Genomic DNA, 17,070 nt, shown 5'->3' with positions numbered 1-17,070 from the left:
TACAAATTCATCCAAAGTCTCACGTATTCATCCAAAATCTTACATTAGTTATATTTGTAAAATTATTACTCTTCAATATTTATGTCTATTTCTTTACTTGATCTGAATTTTTGTTACTCTTCTTTTTCACTTTTGGATCAGCTTCTTGGCTTTGATACTACTGGTTGGGAAATGACAAAAAAACAATACGCTCTCGTATAATTGCAATTTTTTAGGAGAAAATTGCAAACCCTCCAAACTGTGATTTTTAAGGAAAAAATTGCAAACTTTGTCTCAATTGAACTTTTGAACGGGAAGATTGCAAACTCTCTCTCAATTGTAATTTTTGGACGGAAAAATTGTAAATTCTCTCGAAAAATTATTTTTGAACGGAAAAATAGAAAATTTTCTCAACAAACTATTTTTTAACGGAAAAATATAAAACTCTTTCAACAAATTATTTTTTAACGGAAAAATAGAAAACTCTCTCAACAAACTATTTTTGAACGGAAAAATGAAATTTTCTCTCAACAAATTATTTTTTTACTTATCCTTCTGGAAGCTTCCTCTCTTTGACTTATCCTTATGTAAATCGGGACAATCATATTTGAAGTGACCAGGCTTGTTGCAATTGTAGCAGATCTTTTGGTCATCTTCTTTGTCGATGGAACTATGACCAACTTATCATGTATTTTCACTTTTCCAATCATGTGTGCTTGAATGTTTATCTTATCAAGCAAGCCAGTAGTTATAGGGGGACTACTTATCTATAGTACATGAACCAATCAATATAATTATATATATGGTTTGTTACTCCTGTACCTAAAATCTAGTTATAATCATTATCTTTGGATTTGGATTCACAATTAGAATGGTTACTTGCTACTCCTGCAGAATAGCAACTGTTGCTTTTTCCTCTCACCGTGTTGGTTGCATGTTTCCCTCCATCAATGTTATTCTTTTCAAGAAGAGCTATCAACCTGCTATATAGTTCCTGAGTGGGGGGCATGTTCCCTTCATCAGTGCCCTTCATCTTTATTTCAGCATTGACCTCTTGAAAATCAATTCCAACATTGTTAGCAGAGGCATTTCCTCTTCATGCTCTCAGCTGGGAGGATATTCATGTTTCCTATAGCATACATCCATAGTGTGGCCATTCTTTCCACAATATGTGCATACCTTGTCCTTGAAAAAATAAATAAACCTCGTCCTGCTTGATTCTATCCTCTTCCCCTGCCAAACTTTTGATTAACTCCATTGTTTTCCACTACATTAACTAGTGCCTCTACTTCATGCTCCTTCACATTAGCACAGTCACTAGATCCATAATCTTGTTGTCTTTTTTCTTGCAGCACGATTGAAATAATGTTGCTGATGGTCGGTAGAGGGTCCGTTAACAAAATTTTAGACTTGACACCTTGATACCGTTCACTCAATCCCATAAGAAATTCTTTCTTGAATCTTCTTGCATTACGCATAGCGACGAGCAACATGACATGTGCACTGAGGCATGAGCCTAAAATGCTCAAGTTCTTCCCACATAGCACACATTTTGGTAAAAAAAACTTTGGAACTTTCAATTCCCCTTGTTTGAAGTTCGGGATATCTTGATATAACGCAGCAACACGGACTTTATCACTTTGTAAGTAGCGTTCTTTAAGATCATTCCAGACGTCCACCACTTATTCGGCGTAAAGCACACTCTCTATAATTTACGGTTTTATGGAATTGATTAACCATGAATGAAAAAGATGGTTGCACCTCTCCCAAGCAGTGTAGTTGAGATCATCTTTTGGTGTAATAGGATTGTATCGTTCACAAAATTAAATTTGTTATTGGTGGTAAGAACTTGTTGCGTACACAGAGTGGTTGAACTCTCTGATGGATGGATGTAATATGGACTGAGTTCCACGTATGCACCCTGATATCTGTCATTGTTGTTGTTGTCGTTATTCCTCGTCATTGCTCTTGCATAAAGAGGAAGAAGAGCTAGATCAGCGGGCTCTATGATACCATATTAGTAGAATTAAAATATGTGAAAAAGAGTGAATGAACTCATATCTTTATTAATGAATAATGGATACAAGCTCAACTTTTATAGAAGCACAAGAAAGAGAGAAGTCGGTTACATTAATTGTAATAGAAAAATGAATTTCTAAGTAACTATCCAACCAACTTAGAGACTGATTTACTTGCTTAACAAGTAACCTTGCTCACATGCACCTTACTAAGATGACTTGTTTTGCAAGTCATCATTCTCTTTTGTTAGATGAGGCATGCATTTTGGGGTCAATAGTATCGGCAACTCTGACTTTTGCCATAAACATAACACCTTAAGCTCTTTGATTTCTTGAATCAACACAAGAAGTTTATGACAATTGATTATTATGATTTTGATAGAGTGAGACTAAGAGAAGAGTCTGCGTAGAAAATTGAGTCATAAAGATCTAGACAAGGGAAAATAGTATAAAGTTTCGCCTAAAGGATATCGTTACAGTTTGGAATGGTACCAGTGTAGGTTGGTGTGTCATTACAGTTACCATCTACATTGATAATCGTCCCTGGGTTCGTGAATGGGTTTGCTAAAACAAGTGTGGAAGGAGTTTGCCATAGCGGGTAGACAGGGAAAGGCGAGACAAGGGAATAAGATCATGGGAGATACATGTAGTGTTTGTGTTTCTATAAATCACCGGATTTTGTTGCACATATCACTTGTTAGAGCTTCTATTTCTAAGCCAAACATTAGTATCCTGAATTAAAAAAAGTATGTATGAAATAATCTAAGATTAAGTCAAGGTTTCTAGAAGAATTACAGTCTCAGACACAGAGAAAAGACTAGTCTTCCAAATCCCATCTGAAGCAAGAACTGAGATTATCATGTTTTTATGATGAAGCAGAGGTTATCACATTTAATTTATCCTAATTCCATTATATAACAATGAGAAAAGAAATATATATTAAACTACAAAACAATGTGATAAAAATAAGGCAAGTTCAACAATAAAATATGAAGTAACTGAAGCATGGTAAATTGGTAATGTTTCAACATAGTGTAGAAAGTAGAAACTATTATAAGTAACTACAAATACACTAACACCTAGTTAAATAACTCAATCCAAATCCAGTCAAAGTTTCAGAATATTGAGAAAATATAAAACACATAGCCAATTATTTCACTAGCAACTTGCTCGTCAAATCCTGTAATGCATCAGTGGAGAAGTACCATCAGCGCTTTTGTTTGTGTAGCGAACTACAAATTCTGAAATTGAAGTTTCTCTATATTTTGCAGGATTCTCTTCAGATAATAGTTCCTTAATGGGACCAAACTTTCTTGTAGATTCATGATAAATTGTGCCAAAAAAACTTGCAATAGACACTCTTGGTGCTCCAAGATTTGCCACTACTCTGTGATAAACACTCTTGAATTTATCATTCGTGATAAGCTGAGATAAAAAAAATATATATTCTAATTAGCCCCAAAATAGATGAGAAGATCAAAACCAAATAATTATCTGTTCTCGAAGAAAGACAAAAACATACCTGTATAAAATCACCAATGTTAACGATAAGAGCTTCGTCTACCGGAGGAACATCAATCCACATGTCCTTATGAAGAATTTGGAGGCCACCAACATGATCTTGTAGAAGCACGGTCATGAAAACAACATCAGCATGTTTTACCGCTCCCAAAGTTAATTCCGGTTCAGGGCAAGCCGGATAGTAATGGCCGAAAGCATATAAGCCGTCAGCGCAACCATAATCTCTTAAATAGCTCGGATTCAAACCAAGAGCTTCTGATAGTAACTCAAACAGTATATTCCCCAGTTTCTTCACTTGGTCAAAGTATTTCAACAATATGTCCCTACAAACAAATAAACAAACATATTTATGGTTTAATTAACAGAAGATTAACATTAATTAGCGAAGATTACTTACCTGCATACAATTGGCAGAACTTCAGGTTTAGGAGGAACAGGAGCCATGTTGCAAAGGAAAGAATCTTTCCAAGTAGCTGGAGTTGTTGTATATAGTTTAATGTTACTATAATACATGAAAGGTTTTGGTTCACGAGTATAAAACTCCTTCTTCACTTCATTATCTTGTTCAAAAAAACTTAACACTCCATCTTTCATTTGATTCAAAATACTCACAGGGATGCCATGATTTACAATCTGAAAAAATCCAAATTTCTCTGATGAATGTCTAACACTTTCAACAACTCTTTTGCGAGCGCATGGATCTTGGTGAATGTTAGCAAGATCTATCACAGGAATAGCATAGTTTTTTGTATCTTCTGACTCTGATGCAATTTTGGTGTTATCAGGTGGTTGATAGAAGATACGAGGGACTTTGGTGATACCTGCATCAACAAGTCCTTTAACACCAAGTTTTGTTTCATCAAAGGCTTTTAGTTCTTTTTCTCTTTCTGAATCCGCCATGGTTTTCTCTTCTTTTTCAGTTCTATCTAATACAAGTGACTCTGTAATTTCCTTTTCAATATTCTTATGAAACTTTCACACGACAATGCAAAGAAGTTGTATAAATAGATATGAAGTGAAAAGGGACAAAAGAACACCGCAACAATTATTAAACTAGAGACTATATATCATTTTAAAATGTTTTTGAAAACTCTTTTTTTATTAGAGAAAAAAGGACATCATTTTACACTCTCAATCAATTGCCATCATGTATTATGCTAAATTATACCGTTTTTTTAATGTAAATCATATGACATGGTTGATTGATAGACTCCTATTAAATAACAATTAAATAACAGTGTAAAGTGAAAATTAGTGAAAATTCAAAAATTCAAATAATATTTATTGAAATACTTATAAAATTTTCTCTGTCTCATAATAAAAAATTTATTTTAAAAAAATTCTTGCAAAATAATAAGATTAATGTCTCAAAATACAATTTAACTCATCTATTAAAGCAAAGAACAATAATTTTCAACAAATAAAAAGGACAATACAGTAATTGAATTGTCCGAAAGTTTCACTATTTTAGTACGACAATTGGAATCTCCCACAGCTCTACTCTTAAGTACAATAATTAGAATGTCCTGCCCTTCCCATTAGCTCAAAGAAAACAAGTTCAACCAAATAAAAATATTAATCCATCCTAAATAATAAGTTGTTTAAAAAAATTATTTTATATTATAAATCATCTTACCATTTTAATGCAACATTAGTCATTTATTTTTTTTAATATATCACTTAATAGTTTTTCTTTTAATTCTTTTAATTTTTCATTCTTATATAATTAATGAAAAATGATATTATAAAACAATACATAATTTTTATTTCTCATATAAAATTAAGTATACTTTTTAATTTGTTTCAAATTGTCTAAACTACTTATAAATTAAGTTAGGTAGTAGTTTCGTAAGAGAGATTTTTCCGCATTAAAAACTAATTCACATAAAGGGAAGAATATTTTATGACTTTAGTGTGGGAACTGCACTTTGCCTTTTTCTCGATCTCTCTCTAAAAATGCAGTCTCTCTTATCTTGTTTTTCTCCGCTTTTTTATCTCTCTCACTTTTCATTCATGAAAATTGCCTAAAGTTAGGAAAAGTTAGAGAGTCCAAGGTTAAAGGATCTTCTTCCCGCATAAAAGCAAGGAAAAATTAGAGAATCCAAAGTTAAATAATCTTCTTTCGGCATAAAGTGGGTTTTAATATAAATAATAAGGTTTAATTAGTGCAAAAATTCTTTAACTTAATTTCATATTTCGCTTTTATCCTTTATCTAATAAACGTTACTTATTAGTCCCTTAAAAACAATTGTGTTAGCCAACTTAATCCTTTTTGTTAAATGTTGAGAAAAAATGTTAACTTGTGGTGATGAAGCATGACAGCAAGATAAAACTTAAAATATTGACTCATCAAACTGGTTATATCAATATTCTAAACTTGATTCTCATAATTTCATTTGTTTCTTAAGTTTATAGGGTTTCCATTCATGTTCTTCAACATTTGTCTTCTTTAACACTCATTTCAATAAACATTCTTCTTTAAAATTTATGTTCAAAATGTCAAAAAGTTCTAGCACCTCCTCAAACAATCAAAGTTGTGGGACATTTGGATCTATGCCCAGAAGAAACAAGATGAGTTAGTATTTTTGCCAAAATGGTGTATTCTCCGTACACTTACAGATATGAACAGTGTGAATGTTTGGAAAAAATTTGGGGTTGTAGAAATTACAAAAATTAAATGGAAAAGAGATGTAATTTTTTCAAGCGGTTGTGTGATGAAATTGTTGATGAAAGGAATTTGAAGATTGAAAGACAAAAGAACAAAATTTTCAAGTTGAAGCATGAGGTTGTCCACACAAGAGTAATGTTGAAAATGTCAATGGTGTTTGACATTTTTAGTTTAGGGTTGAATGTAGGAAATCTATGTTATAGCTTTGTTGGTTTCATGAAATTGGTCGATCAAAATAATTTGCGTTGATACTTTACTCTGCTATAACTAAGTAGTTGCTAAAAATGGTTTAATATAGTCATTGACAATTTGTGTTACTTACTGTGTTGAGCTAAATTACAGTACATAAGTTTTTTTTTAAACAAACACTATTAGTTAAGGGACTCAAAATGTTAAATTTAATAGATAAGAGAATAAATTTAAACTTTAAAGTAAATAAAGGGACCAAATGTGTTATTTATCAGACATGTTAAGTTCGATAGTCTAACTAAATTTTAAATGAATTCTCCCTCTATTAAGTTATTTATCAGACCAAATATGATACAAAACTAAACCATACACAATATCATGAGAGTAATATTGAAGTAAACAGAGTTGATTGCATTAATATAATCTGAATAAGAATATTGTTACATTGAACCATGTTGGCATTGAAACCATAAAGCCACAAAATTCTTCCATGAAATCATAATGTTATAATTGTTTGTGTACACAGACACTAATACAAAAAGTGTACGCAAACACTAATACAAAAAGTATCACATACTCTATAGTAAAATTGTGACATAAAATCACAATGATGTTGGTTCAGGCTGAGTTGATGTTGGCTTACTTAGTCACTGACTTGGTCACTGACTTGGTCACTGAATTGGTGCTAGTTTATTAGATCCTGGATGACTTTGTCCCTAAATTGGTGTTGAATGGCCTGGTCCCTAACTTGGTGTTAGCTCACTTGTTTCTTGTGTAACAGAAAGTTTGCAAGTAGATTTATGTTAGGTGTCAAATTGTGTTAATACATAGTATAGTTTTTGGTACCTTTCGATTTCGTTTATCGCATATTCGTATTTTTCCCCTTTGTTTTGATAAATACATTTGTAGTTTATTTAATCGAGTTTATATTTCATAGTAATCTACTTTTTCGGTAATTTTATTGTAGGTTATGCCTTTTTGGTTGGAAGCTTGGAGCATGAAGAGTAGAAAAGAATTTCAAGAAGAAAAGAGAATTTTTCAGCATGCTTCAGGGCCCACGACGCACGCTTGTACCGCGGTCTGGGAGTTTCCAAGGAGTTCTGGCAGTCTCGACTGTGCGGCGCGCGGGAAGGAGGGCGCGGCGCACATTCTGGGGCGGTTTAGAATTTAATGAAGGTGTGCGAAGCGCGCTTCAGGGCGCGACACGCACTCTATTTTTTTGACACTTCTATAAATAGAGATCTTGTTGCATTTTGAAGAGGTTAACATATCTTTGGAGCCCAAGAACGAAATATAGCACCGTAGCAAGTAAGAAATCTAAGAATCGAAGCATTGATAGTCAAGAAATCACCATTGATGCTTGATCATCTTCTCCATTTACTTGTTGATCAAGTCACCATGGAAATGGGTGGCTAAACATCTTTTTGTGTCAAGATTAGAGGTAGATAATCTTGCTTTTGTTATGTATTTCTCTTAATACTTTGTAAGTGAACAAGTGATGATTAATATATGGTGAATAACCTTGTGTTTATGTTTATTTATGATTTGGATCGTTATTGAGAAATAGGTTTCAAGTCTTGACTTAGGTTTTCATTTATCAACAAACAAAGTTTAGAGATAGCTTTGTGAGTTGATATTCACTATTATCAAGTTTTGAATGTTATCATTTTGATAGTTAGGTTGAGAGATCATCTAAGGATCAAAATGATGAAACTCACAATATGGTTTAGAAATGAAACATATTGAGAGGAAATGTGATTATATTGATCATTTATGAGCTCACATGCTTTATTAAGAAAATACGTACGGAGTAGATTATCGAATCTTAATCATGCATGCTTTTACCAATCGTTTAAAACCAAAACTCTCTTTTACCGATACTTGATACTTTTTATGAGATTTTAGCTTTCCATTACTAAAACCAAAACCAAAACCTTTTATGAGTCTTATGCTTAAAACAAATATAATTGTAGAACGGCGGTAATATCACACCAATCTCTGTGGAAAACGATAATACAAATACTTTACCCTATCAAAAGTGTTTTAACACTTTATTGTGTCCAATCTGCTGGCACCTACTGCATTTGATTCCACATTTTGACCGCTTCAGTTGTGTCTCATCTTTCATAATCTATGCAACATCCTTGTTCCTTTTCTTCTTTGGCCTTTCAGGTTTTCTTTTGATTGGAGGTGGTTGTAAATCAACATACTCTGTTTTAGACCACAGAGTTTTCCCATTCACTGGATATATAATTAGAGCATATCAAGCCTCATGGTAATCTCTTTTATTGCATTAAGGCATGAATTTGTCAATTTCCAAGTGTCAATCCTTCATGCATGATATTACATGACAACATGGTAACCCTGTCACTGTCCATATCTTACAAGAGAATTCTTTTTTAGACAAACTCATAGTATATTTTTATGCATTATATGAGATATGTCTAACCTCATAATCGCATTCACCTGCACGCTTGTAAGAAAAATTCATAACAATGCATTGAATGTATCCTCATTACTTTCTTGATTTTACCAAAACCTTGGCGGAGCCGTTATCATGTGCTTGCATACCTCCTAATTCACTTCATTGCTTTTAAGCATGGCCTTTTTCCATGCATTAACATAACTAGCAGTAGCAGCCTCTCATATCAGTTCTTTCAGCTTAATGTATGGATACTTCTTCCTGAAGTTGTTGAATAAATGCCCTGAAATTTCACATAATAAAAAGTTAAAGGATTAAACTAAAATCAATTAAAAATACTACGGAACTAAATCACCATTAAACTAGAATGAATTTTTAAACCAGAATTCACTATTTGGCCACATAATGTAATTAGCAGATACATAATCTTTGGTCCACTTCGGGGAGCAATTCATCAAGTGTTGGTAATAGTCCCTGTATTTAACACAAAATACAACTAAATTAGAAAATCAACAATATTTGCTTTGACCGTCGTACATTCTTGGATCAAAGGCTTTAAATCACTATAAACTTGAAAGTATATTATCTTTGTTTTGCACATCTTCATTTAATATTAGCTAAGACATTAAGCTGCAAAGCATACCTGTAAAATATACTAAGGTTTCATCTTAGATATCCACATCTTCTTGGGCACAAGTGCATTAGTTCCAAAAGATGTAAGGTTGTTGCCTTTTGATCTTTTCAATTTATCAAAGCAAAAAGGCTCTAAATGGACAATCCTTTTATAATGTTTTCATTTATAAACTGGACAGTCCTTTTATATATATATATATATATATATATATATATATATATATATATATATATATATATATATATATATATATATATATATATATATATATATATATATACTTTTACTAGGTTTTTTTGCCTTTTTTAAATCCTAGTTCATTTTTGTTTAAGGAAGGCTTTTGACTTGATAAGATCAAGTCAAACTTTTCTATCCCTTGGATAAAACTCACCTAGGGTTTCATGCAGATCATTTGCTTCCTTTCTTAGGGAGATACAAGTCTCATAAGTTTCTCTTGAGTTTCTAATTTTAGTTATTGCTATCTTGAATGATTTATTTATTTCTTCAACTGATCTTAAAGACTCTGGAAGACCTAAGTTGTGTTCTCTCGGTTTAGCATTCTCTTTAACTAACTGAGCACTCATTCTAAACAATTGTTTGTAAGGTGGTTTACTTACATGAACAAATATCTACCTCGTATGATGCCTTTAAGAAAACTCATCTTCTTCGTTGGAAGAAGGTTCTTTTAGGTTTCTCCCCGAGGTTGATGTCTCTCCTCTCCTTTCGAATATTTCACTTGAAGATACTTCTTCTTCACAATTTCTTAAATATGAAATCCATTCGTTTGATGTTGAATCTTCCAAAGATTGTTCAACTACTAAGTATGTTCTTTCGAAGGATTCCACTAGAGTTGGTTGAAAGGAGTATGATGAAGTTGATGATTATTCGTTTTTTGTTTATTCATCTTTGAGAAATTGAACTAGTTTGTTCGATTTCTTTATGATTTTCTTCTTTTTTGATCTTTCCTAAAATTCATGAAGACTGGTATCTTTTGATTTAAGGATTGGATTAAACTTCCAATTCTTAAATTTTAGACACTGGTTAGTGACAAATGTTCCAATATAATTTTTAATGTTTCTAAACTTTGAAAATCAATTAAAGGTGGTATCTTCATATTCTTCGCCTCGTGTGTTCATTCGCTTTTGAATGATACTTGGATAAACTCCATATATAATTTCAAGAGTATCTCACATTTCTTTGGCGGTTTTGCGATGATAAACATCAAAAAATTTACTATCATCTAGAGACATTGTAATAAAACTCTTAGTTTTGAAATTTATTTCAAATTTTCTCTTTTCCTCTTTGGTCCAAAGGGAATCGGGTTTATCTTTTACTTTTCTATTTACTTTAAAAGTAGGGATAACTGGAACATTGATTATAGTTTCTCATAATTCATGATTTATACTTTGAATAAAATTCTAAACCTAGCTTTTCGTATATTAAATCTACTACTTTCAAAAAGTGGTGGTATGTTTAGAAAACACTACAACTAGACTTTAGTCAAAGAAAGTAAAAGAAATATTTTAGAGAGATATTGAGGATGAAAAAATATGTGGAAAGGGATCTCTATTTATAGGCTAGAGGTTTTTACAAAAAAATGAATAATCTTTAAGGCTTTTTATGATTTGTCAATTGATTGGAAATATGCACCAATCGGTTGGTTGCCTAAAAATTGATTGCTGAGTTAAAAAAGGTAAAGAAATATATCTAGCCATTACCCATCATTAAGATGTTTTTCTAATCGCTTAGGGCACATTTTTGAACTCTCCCAGTCGATTAAGATAAGGTGCCAACTGATTGTCAGAGGCGAAATTTTGCCCAGAGTTATTTTTTACAGCTCCCAACTCATTTGGCAAGACTTCAAAACATATTTGAAAATATTTTATTTAGAAAAATTTGTTTAAAAATTGTTTTGGTGTGTGTGAGTGATTAGCCGCATACTTTATAAGAAATCCCTAATGCATTTACAATATTTTCACTCAGATGCATTCAGGTAGCCTTTCACATACTTCAAGACTTTTTCAGATATCTCAATCTTGTAGACACTTGATTGATCTTTACTTGAGATGAGGCTTAATTTATATTCCATTTAGGTGTCATCATCATTTAATCCAACTTATCAAGTTGTGTTGAGTTTATCTGCATATTTAACCGCTTTGCACTTGACTTTAATTATTGTTATTAAAGACTTTATAAATATCACAAACATGTTCATATTTTAGTTGTCATCATCAAAAGCATGTTCTAAAGACTTAACTTATAAAACAAGATTCCACAAAAGGAACTAGAGTATCCCCCAAACAGATACTCAGAGTAGGACCAAGTTGTTTTGACTTTTTCTTCTTTGCAGGACTTCCACGAATGATTGCTTTGCCCTGGTCCTTATTAGCAGGACAATCATGGTTTTTCTTACTCTTAGTGATCTCCAAAGACGCTGATGCAGCTAACGGAGCCCCGACATTCAATGCAGGAGTGATGTAGCTAGCCGGTGAGTTTCCTTTTGAGGTCATCTGTAAAAAGATTAAGATAATTAGTTAGAAAGGGAATAAGCGAGGGTGGAGACTACCAGTAAAAGAAGGGAAGAAGCCATACCAAAAAAAATTCTCCTCTCATCCGCAGACTATGCCTTAGTGATGTCCCGGTAATGTATTTCCAAGTCATAAAAGGAAAGTAATATTTACTTCATAGCATTTTCCGCAACACCGATGGCTTCGTATGGGATAAAATAATCTTTAACTCTCTAGGAGAAGTGATATGAAGACCAAATCGCCTTTTCCGTTTAGAACATACTACTCGGGTCAAAGAAGGAGAAGAAACAAAGCAGAACTCAAAATGAGCAAGAGGATAAAGTGGGAAATCAGGAAATAATGCTCCTTGAAATATTTCAACTGTCTATGTAAACATTGAAGACCTCGTTTCTCATTCAGCGAAGAGAAATAAGTCACAACCATGGCTCTGAAAAGGGAGTTAACTTTAAAGAGATGAAAGTAGAGATTTAGGGAAGTTGAATCCATGTACCCCCCTATATTCATACCAGTATTGAAAAACTCTCACGAAGATCCAATTACAAGGATGAAGTTGTGATGGAGGAATGCGAAGATAATCCTACACCCCCTTTTCAAAAGCAGTCAAGGGGAGTCGTATCCCTAGTTTATAATAATAATAATATAACTATATTAAATAATTTTTTAATAACAAGACGTGAAATGTTTGTCAGAGCTTTTGTCCCTTCATAGTGTTGCCAGGTGTTTTACCTCTTATAAAATACATCACATAACATAGCCTACACTTTATTATCATGCTGGTTGAGAAGTGTATATTGTGTTGGAGTTTGCGAGGAGTTGTATTCTTGGTAACTGTCGTAAGGGTTTTCGCTCTTGACAAAATAGTTGCAATGAACATCTTTTCAAGAAGTTTTTGTTCTTTGATTTTTATTTTTTATTTTTGGGTTTTACACTCTGGTTTCAAGAAAAAATGGATCCTAGTAATCCAAAGTTTGTGCCGAAAGATATGGATACTGGCCAAATATTATTCCCAACTAAGAACTGAACCCGATATTCTAAAAATTGTCCTTAACAAGAACTCTTTTATCATTGAAACTCAAATGCTTGGTTTGAATATTTTTAGTTTGTGAGAGTTTTTGACCTCGGCAAAGTTATGTCCATAACCCCGTAAATTATTAAGACAGAATTAAGACATTCCGTATATATGGAGGATTTAGTGGTTCCACGCTATAATTTGTCATCGAAAATTATAATTGTCACCAAAATAATGTGTTATTAACAAATAAGTCTTCCTCGCCCTGCCTAGTGTTGCATCTTGCATTGTTGTGTCACTTGTGTGTGTTTTTTAAAAGAAAATAAGCTACACATGGCTTTGACTACAGAGGTTTTTTTTTTTTTACTAATTTCATGATTCCACGTGAACCTCGCACCAAAGTTTGTAATAAAAAAAAAAAGGAAATCCTATTAAACTGTACCTCTTCACTTCGTATTTTTTTTAATTGCAATGTAAGTCTGTGTTTTGCTTTTGGATTTCAAAGAAGGAAATTATATGGTCACTACTCACTAGAACATTACAAGAAAAAAGAGAGAGAAAGTCATGGAAGATTTCGAAAGAGAAAAAGAACTAAAAGCTTTTGATGAAACAAAACTTGGTGTCAAAGGACTTGTTGATGCAGGCATCACCAAGGTCCCTCGTATCTTCCATCATCCACATGATAACACCAAAATCGCATCACAGTCAGAAGATACAAAAAACTATGCTATTCCTGTGATAGATCTAGCTAACATTCACCAAGATCCATGTGCACGCAAAAGCGTTGTTGAAAGTATTAGAGATGCATCAGAGACATTTGGATTTTTTCAGATTGTAAATCATGGCATCCCTGTGAGTATTTTGAATCAAATGAAAGATGGAGTGTTAAATTTTTTTGAACAGGATAATGAAGTGAAGAAGGAGTTTTATACTCGTGAACCAAAACCATTCATGTATTATAGTAATATTAAACTATACAAAGCAGTTGCAGCTACTTGGAAAGATACTTTCCTTTGCAATATGGCTCCGGTTCCTCCTAAACCAGAAGATCTGCCAATTGTATGCAGGTAATCTTCCTTAATTAATGTTAATCTTCTGTTAATCAAAACCATAAACATGCTTATTTTATTTGTTTGTAGGGACATATTGTTGAAATACTTGAACCAAGTGAAGAAATTGGGGAATGTATTGTTTGAGTTACTATCAGAAGCTCTTGGTTTGAATCCGAGCTATTTAAGAGATTATGGCTGTGCGGACGGTTTATATGCTTTCGGTCATTACTATCCGGCATGTCCTGAACCTGAATTAACTTTGGGAGCGGTAAAACATGCTGATGTTGTTTTCTTGACCGTGCTTCTTCAAGATCATGTTGGTGGCCTTCAAATTCTTCATAAGGATATGTGGATTGATGTGCCTCCTGTACCCGATGCTCTTATCATTAACATGGGTGATTTAATACAGGCATGTTGTTGTCTTTCTTCTTCGAGAACAGATAATTATTTGGTTTTGATCTTCTCGTCTATTTTGTGGCTAATTAGATTTTTTTTTTTTTATCTCAGCTTGTCACGAATGATAAATTCAAGAGTGTTCATCACAGAGTAGTGGCAAATCTTGGAGCACCAAGAGTGTCTATTGCAAGTTTTTTTGGCACAATTTATCATGAATCTACAAGAAAGTTTGGTCCCATCAAGGAACTAATATCTGAAGAGAATCCTGCAAAATATAGAGAAACTTCAATTTCAGAATTTGTAGTTCACTTTACAACAAAATGCACCACTGGTACTTCTCCTCTGCTGCGTTACAGGATTTAACTAGCATGAGGCTAGTGAAATTGGTTATGCATGTGACTTTATATTTTCAATATATGATTGCTCAAGTTCTGAAAGTTTTAATGGATATTTGTAGTTATTTATAGTAGTTTCTACACTATGTTGAAACATTACCATGCTTCAGTTACATTATGTTTTATTGTTCAACTGGCCTTGTTTTTATCACACTGTTTTGCAATATATTTTTTATTTGTCATTGTTATATAATAGAATTTGGAAGAACAATGGCATGTTTGGTATAATATTAGGTATAAGTTGGTTCAACTTTTACTTGAGGAAGTTATGAAAAGTAAGTTTTCAGTTTGTGGTTTATTACTTTCTATGCAGAGTGAAATCAAGTACAGTATTCAGCTTTGTGTTATCACTTTCTAAGCAGAGTGGAATCAAATGGGTTGTGGGGAGTGAATTCTCTCCCGTGAGAATCCCTCAAGTGCTAACCTGACCCTTAAAAATGGAATTTTGAAACATAAAAAAATTAGATGGATTGCTTTTAGTGGTTGGGATTAAAACTGGATGGAATACCAGTGAAAAGTGGGAACGGATTCTCTAACGTTCGCGCGGGAACGTTAGAGTGACTTTTAGTTGCTTTTCACCGTAAGATGGACAATCCAATTACAATATGATTAATAATAATACAGAATCATTCAATCAAAGGCTCTACTAATATTTCCATGTTAACAAATTCAACTAATTGAAATGTTGCAGTCTTTTATATTGTACAAGTTCTTACACAATCAAAGCATACCAGTCCATCTTTTTGCAGATCATACATTATTCCAGATTCCAGCATATTGAAAGAACATCACTATAATTATGTTTAGACAAAAGCACACCATGTACACATACCATCAAAATGTACATATACTAATAATTATGCTTAAAATCATACTGTCAAACTTTTAAAATTATACTGTCAAACTTTTAAAATCATGCTTAAAATCATGTCTAAATACAGAATTTAACTAAACATAAGAACATGCAGAATTTTAGTTTCCAAAGTTACAAAATTGCGCTTCAAATCATGTCTAAATTCAGCATTGAACCAAGCATAATTACATTAGAATTCTGATTTCCAAAATTACAAAATCCTGCTTCAAAGCATGTCTAACATCCAGCTTCTTGATATAATTCTAAGGGTGGCAAAATGGATGGATTGGATGGATATGGATTGGATGGTTAATGGATGGACCAAATCAATCCATTAATCCATTACAATCCACTAAACTCTCTTAATAAAAATTCAATCCAATACATCCATTAAAGAATAAAATTCATCCAATCCATCCATTAACATATTTCTAATGGATATCCATCCATCCAAAATATAATTAAAAAAATTTTATTTTTTTTAATTTTATAAAAAAAATTAAATATTCTAAAATAATTTTTCTTTCTTTCGAAAAAACTTGAATTTTCGTTTTTCCGAAAAAAGTTGAATTTTCGTTTGTTGGAAAATCGATTTTTCGTTCTTCCGAAAAAACTTGAATTTTTGTTTTTTCCTAATAAAACTCGATTTTTTTCGTTTTTCTGAAGAAAAATACTCGACTTTTCATTTTTTCGAAAAAACTCGATTTTTTCGTTTTTCTGAAGAAAAATACTCGACTTTTCATTTTTTCGAAAAAACTCGATTTTTTCGTTTTTCAGGAAAAAATTGATTTTTTTCGTTTTTCTGGAAAAAAAACTCGACTTTTTCATTTTTCTGAAGAAAAGTCGAATTTTTTCGTTTTTCAGAAAACACTCGATTTTTCTGTTTTTCCAAAAAAAACTCGATTTTTGTTTTTCCGAAAAAAAACTCGATTGTTCCTTTTTCCGGAAAAAAACTCGACTTTTTTGTTTTTCTGAAAACAAACCCGACTTTTTGTTTTTCCGAAAATATCGATTTTTTAGTTTTTCCGAAAAAACTCAACTTTTTTCGTTTTTCGAAAAACCTCGATTTTTTCATTTTTTGGTAAAAACTCGACTTTTAGGTTTTTCGGGAAAAAATCGACTTTTAGGTTTTTCCGAAAAAAACTTGATTTTTCGTTTTTCCAAAAAAAACTCTATTTTATGTTTTCCCGAAAAAAAACCGACCTTTTGTTTTTCCAAAATAAACCCGAATTTCTGTTTTTCTGAAAAAACTCGATTTTTTTTGTTTTTCCAAAAAAACTCAACTTTTTGCTTTTTGGTAAAAACTCGACTTTTAGGTTTTTCTGAAGAAAAAAACTCAATTTTTTTGTTTTTCCAAAAAAACCTAACTTTTTTGTTTTTCCGAAAAAACTCGACTTTTTTCGTTT

At 32.3% G+C, this 17,070-nt stretch overlaps 2 protein-coding genes across 2 annotated transcripts; one reads left to right on the top strand and one right to left on the bottom strand.

Annotated features, from left to right (window-relative positions):
* Nucleotides 1–2,987: 2,987 nt before the first annotated feature.
* On the bottom strand, nt 2,988–4,503 carry LOC131625852 (1-aminocyclopropane-1-carboxylate oxidase homolog 1-like). Its single transcript, XM_058896683.1, has 3 exons — nt 3,916–4,503; nt 3,520–3,841; nt 2,988–3,422 (listed from the first exon to the last, which is right to left on the bottom strand). Exons 1-3 carry the CDS (start codon nt 4,416–4,418, stop codon nt 3,171–3,173), a joined length of 1,077 nt encoding a protein of 358 aa, XP_058752666.1. The 5' UTR covers nt 4,419–4,503; the 3' UTR covers nt 2,988–3,170.
* An 8,920-nt stretch (nt 4,504–13,423) lies between these two features.
* Nucleotides 13,424–14,885, top strand: LOC131625851 (1-aminocyclopropane-1-carboxylate oxidase homolog 1-like). The gene is made up of 3 exons (XM_058896682.1): nt 13,424–14,035; nt 14,108–14,429; nt 14,528–14,885. Exons 1-3 carry the CDS (start codon nt 13,533–13,535, stop codon nt 14,777–14,779), a joined length of 1,077 nt encoding a protein of 358 aa, XP_058752665.1. The 5' UTR covers nt 13,424–13,532; the 3' UTR covers nt 14,780–14,885.
* The last annotated feature ends 2,185 nt before the right edge of the window (nt 14,886–17,070 follow it).

This window comes from Vicia villosa, unplaced genomic scaffold (assembly GCF_029867415.1).
Source record: "Vicia villosa cultivar HV-30 ecotype Madison, WI unplaced genomic scaffold, Vvil1.0 ctg.000244F_1_1_5, whole genome shotgun sequence".
NCBI classification, from domain to species: Eukaryota; Viridiplantae; Streptophyta; class Magnoliopsida; order Fabales; family Fabaceae; genus Vicia; species Vicia villosa.
This window is presented reverse-complemented; position numbering and strand designations above follow the sequence as displayed.

Coding starts and splice junctions, on each gene's coding strand:
- LOC131625852 (XM_058896683.1), bottom strand. CDS start 4,418: ATGGCGGATTCAGAAAGAGAAAAAGAACTAAAAGCCTTTGATGAAACA. Junction 3,842..3,915: donor GTTCTGCCAATTGTATGCAG/GTAAGTAATCTT, acceptor ATTTGTTTGTAG/GGACATATTGTTGAAATACT. Junction 3,423..3,519: donor ACATTGGTGATTTTATACAG/GTATGTTTTTGT, acceptor TTTTTATCTCAG/CTTATCACGAATGATAAATT.
- LOC131625851 (XM_058896682.1), top strand. CDS start 13,533: ATGGAAGATTTCGAAAGAGAAAAAGAACTAAAAGCTTTTGATGAAACA. Junction 14,036..14,107: donor GATCTGCCAATTGTATGCAG/GTAATCTTCCTT, acceptor ATTTGTTTGTAG/GGACATATTGTTGAAATACT. Junction 14,430..14,527: donor ACATGGGTGATTTAATACAG/GCATGTTGTTGT, acceptor TTTTTATCTCAG/CTTGTCACGAATGATAAATT.